The sequence below is a fragment of the Phytophthora parasitica genome, assembly GCF_000247585.1.
Source record: "Phytophthora parasitica INRA-310 unplaced genomic scaffold supercont2.201, whole genome shotgun sequence".
In the NCBI taxonomy this organism is placed as follows: domain Eukaryota; phylum Oomycota; class Peronosporomycetes; order Peronosporales; family Peronosporaceae; genus Phytophthora; species Phytophthora nicotianae.
Genome location: NW_008649187.1, coordinates 18,022 through 19,673, shown reverse-complemented (window position 1 = coordinate 19,673; position 1,652 = coordinate 18,022). Strand labels below are relative to the sequence as shown.

Genomic DNA, 1,652 nt, shown 5'->3' with positions numbered 1-1,652 from the left:
GCTTGCGATGGTTGGGATGAGGTGCCCAAGACACACATCAAGAAGTATTGGAGACACGCGAAAATATTCGTGAACAGATCGTAGACTTAGTGAGCCCAAGTGCATGAGCGTACTTAATAAATCGCTTTTTTTATTCATTACTAAAACGCAGTACATTTACAACTCCGCTAGATTTGATTTACCTTTTGTATGGTGTTATATTCAGTACCTCAACCATTGGACCCTTTCTTATTGCCGTTACTCCCTGTACATATATTCTACGATTGTATTGGACTTGACACGTCCAATCGTGTTTAGATGACTCACCTAACCGTATTCTACCAGATTGGTTAAATTAACATTTGTCCTACCGGGACTCCCTATATTTCTGATTGCTATTCTATTCGTAATATTCTCCATACATACACGCGTACTTCGAGTACGGCTTGATAAAATAACACATTCATCCATTAAAGCACTTTATTGGAAGAAAGAGGAGCAATTCCCGAAGGCCTTTAGAATCCTAGACTGGTGTCCTTTTTCTATGATTCCAAAACCTTTGACTTGAAGTTTGGAAGGGGGTCCCGAGCCCCTTCCAAATTTATTCTTTTATAGATAGGACAACTTTTATAGATAGGACAAATTAAACTTGCTGCGGGAATCGCTCCAGTATCAATGCAATCGCTATTTTTTTCATCTACGGTATTGCATCATGCAATTTCTGGTCGTGCACGAATTTGGTGGTCCAACACCTTTGTGCGTAGGACTCTATCGGATAGTGTTCCAATGATTGCGTAAAGAAACCATTACGTGATCAACTTGCAGCTTCAACTGCCTACACTGGCACCACCGACTGGATTTGCACCCACCTGTGAGTCACAGGTGGGTGCGAATTGTGATCTTCATCGCTAAGGAGGTATTTGTCATTTCTCGATTAGTGTCGCGGCCGCAGCTTCAAGAGTCAAGTCGACTGATTTTGGTCAGGCATGGCACGCTTCGTTCGCTGGCTAATTTTGGCAAGTGTTGCAGCTCTAACACTGTCCGACGTGGCATTGGGCCACTCGCAAATGCATTTGGGTAATGCGTTGCCTTCGCGCAAATTGTTCATTGAAAATGGTCGGCATCTGTTGAAGAATTGCATCAACTCTGAAGCTGGTCAAGTGCTGAAAGAGAGGGCTATAACTCGCCATCTAGCCATATTAAACGATGTCCACGCTGCTCGTCGTCTTGATGCCGCTACGGCTTTGTCAACTGACCATGAATCCAATCGCACTGGGCTCACATTCAACACGAGTTCGAATGAACTTTTCACGGGTGAACCGGCATGCCTGCTGGAACCCGAAGTCACTGAGGGCCCATACTACGTCGCTGGAGAGCTCATCCGTTCGGATATTCGCGAGAACCAACCGGGCATCGATCTGTACATGGACTTACAGTTCATCGACGTCAACACCTGCTCACCCGTGAACGACTTGTACGTTGATTTCTGGCATGCCAATGCCAGTGGCGTATACTCCGGGGTCGTTGCAAGGACGAACGGGAACTCGAACGATGCCTCGAACATCGGTACTACCTTTCATCGCGGTATATCGCCTACTGACTCCGATGGATTTGTCTCCTTCACTACCAAGTTCCCTGGACTGTACGCAGGTCGTACTACGCACATCCATATC

The 1,652-nt window shown here is 45.8% G+C and overlaps 1 protein-coding gene across 1 annotated transcript; it reads left to right on the top strand.

Moving 5' to 3' along the window:
- Positions 1 to 1,185: 1,185 nt before the first annotated feature.
- PPTG_19847 (hypothetical protein) lies at positions 1,186 to 1,446 on the top strand (the record flags this gene model as incomplete). The annotated part of the gene is made up of 1 exon (XM_008918410.1): positions 1,186 to 1,446. The coding sequence occupies one exon, from the start codon at positions 1,186 to 1,188 to the stop codon at positions 1,444 to 1,446; it is 261 nt and encodes an 86-aa protein (XP_008916658.1).
- Between the last annotated feature and the right edge of the window lie 206 nt (positions 1,447 to 1,652).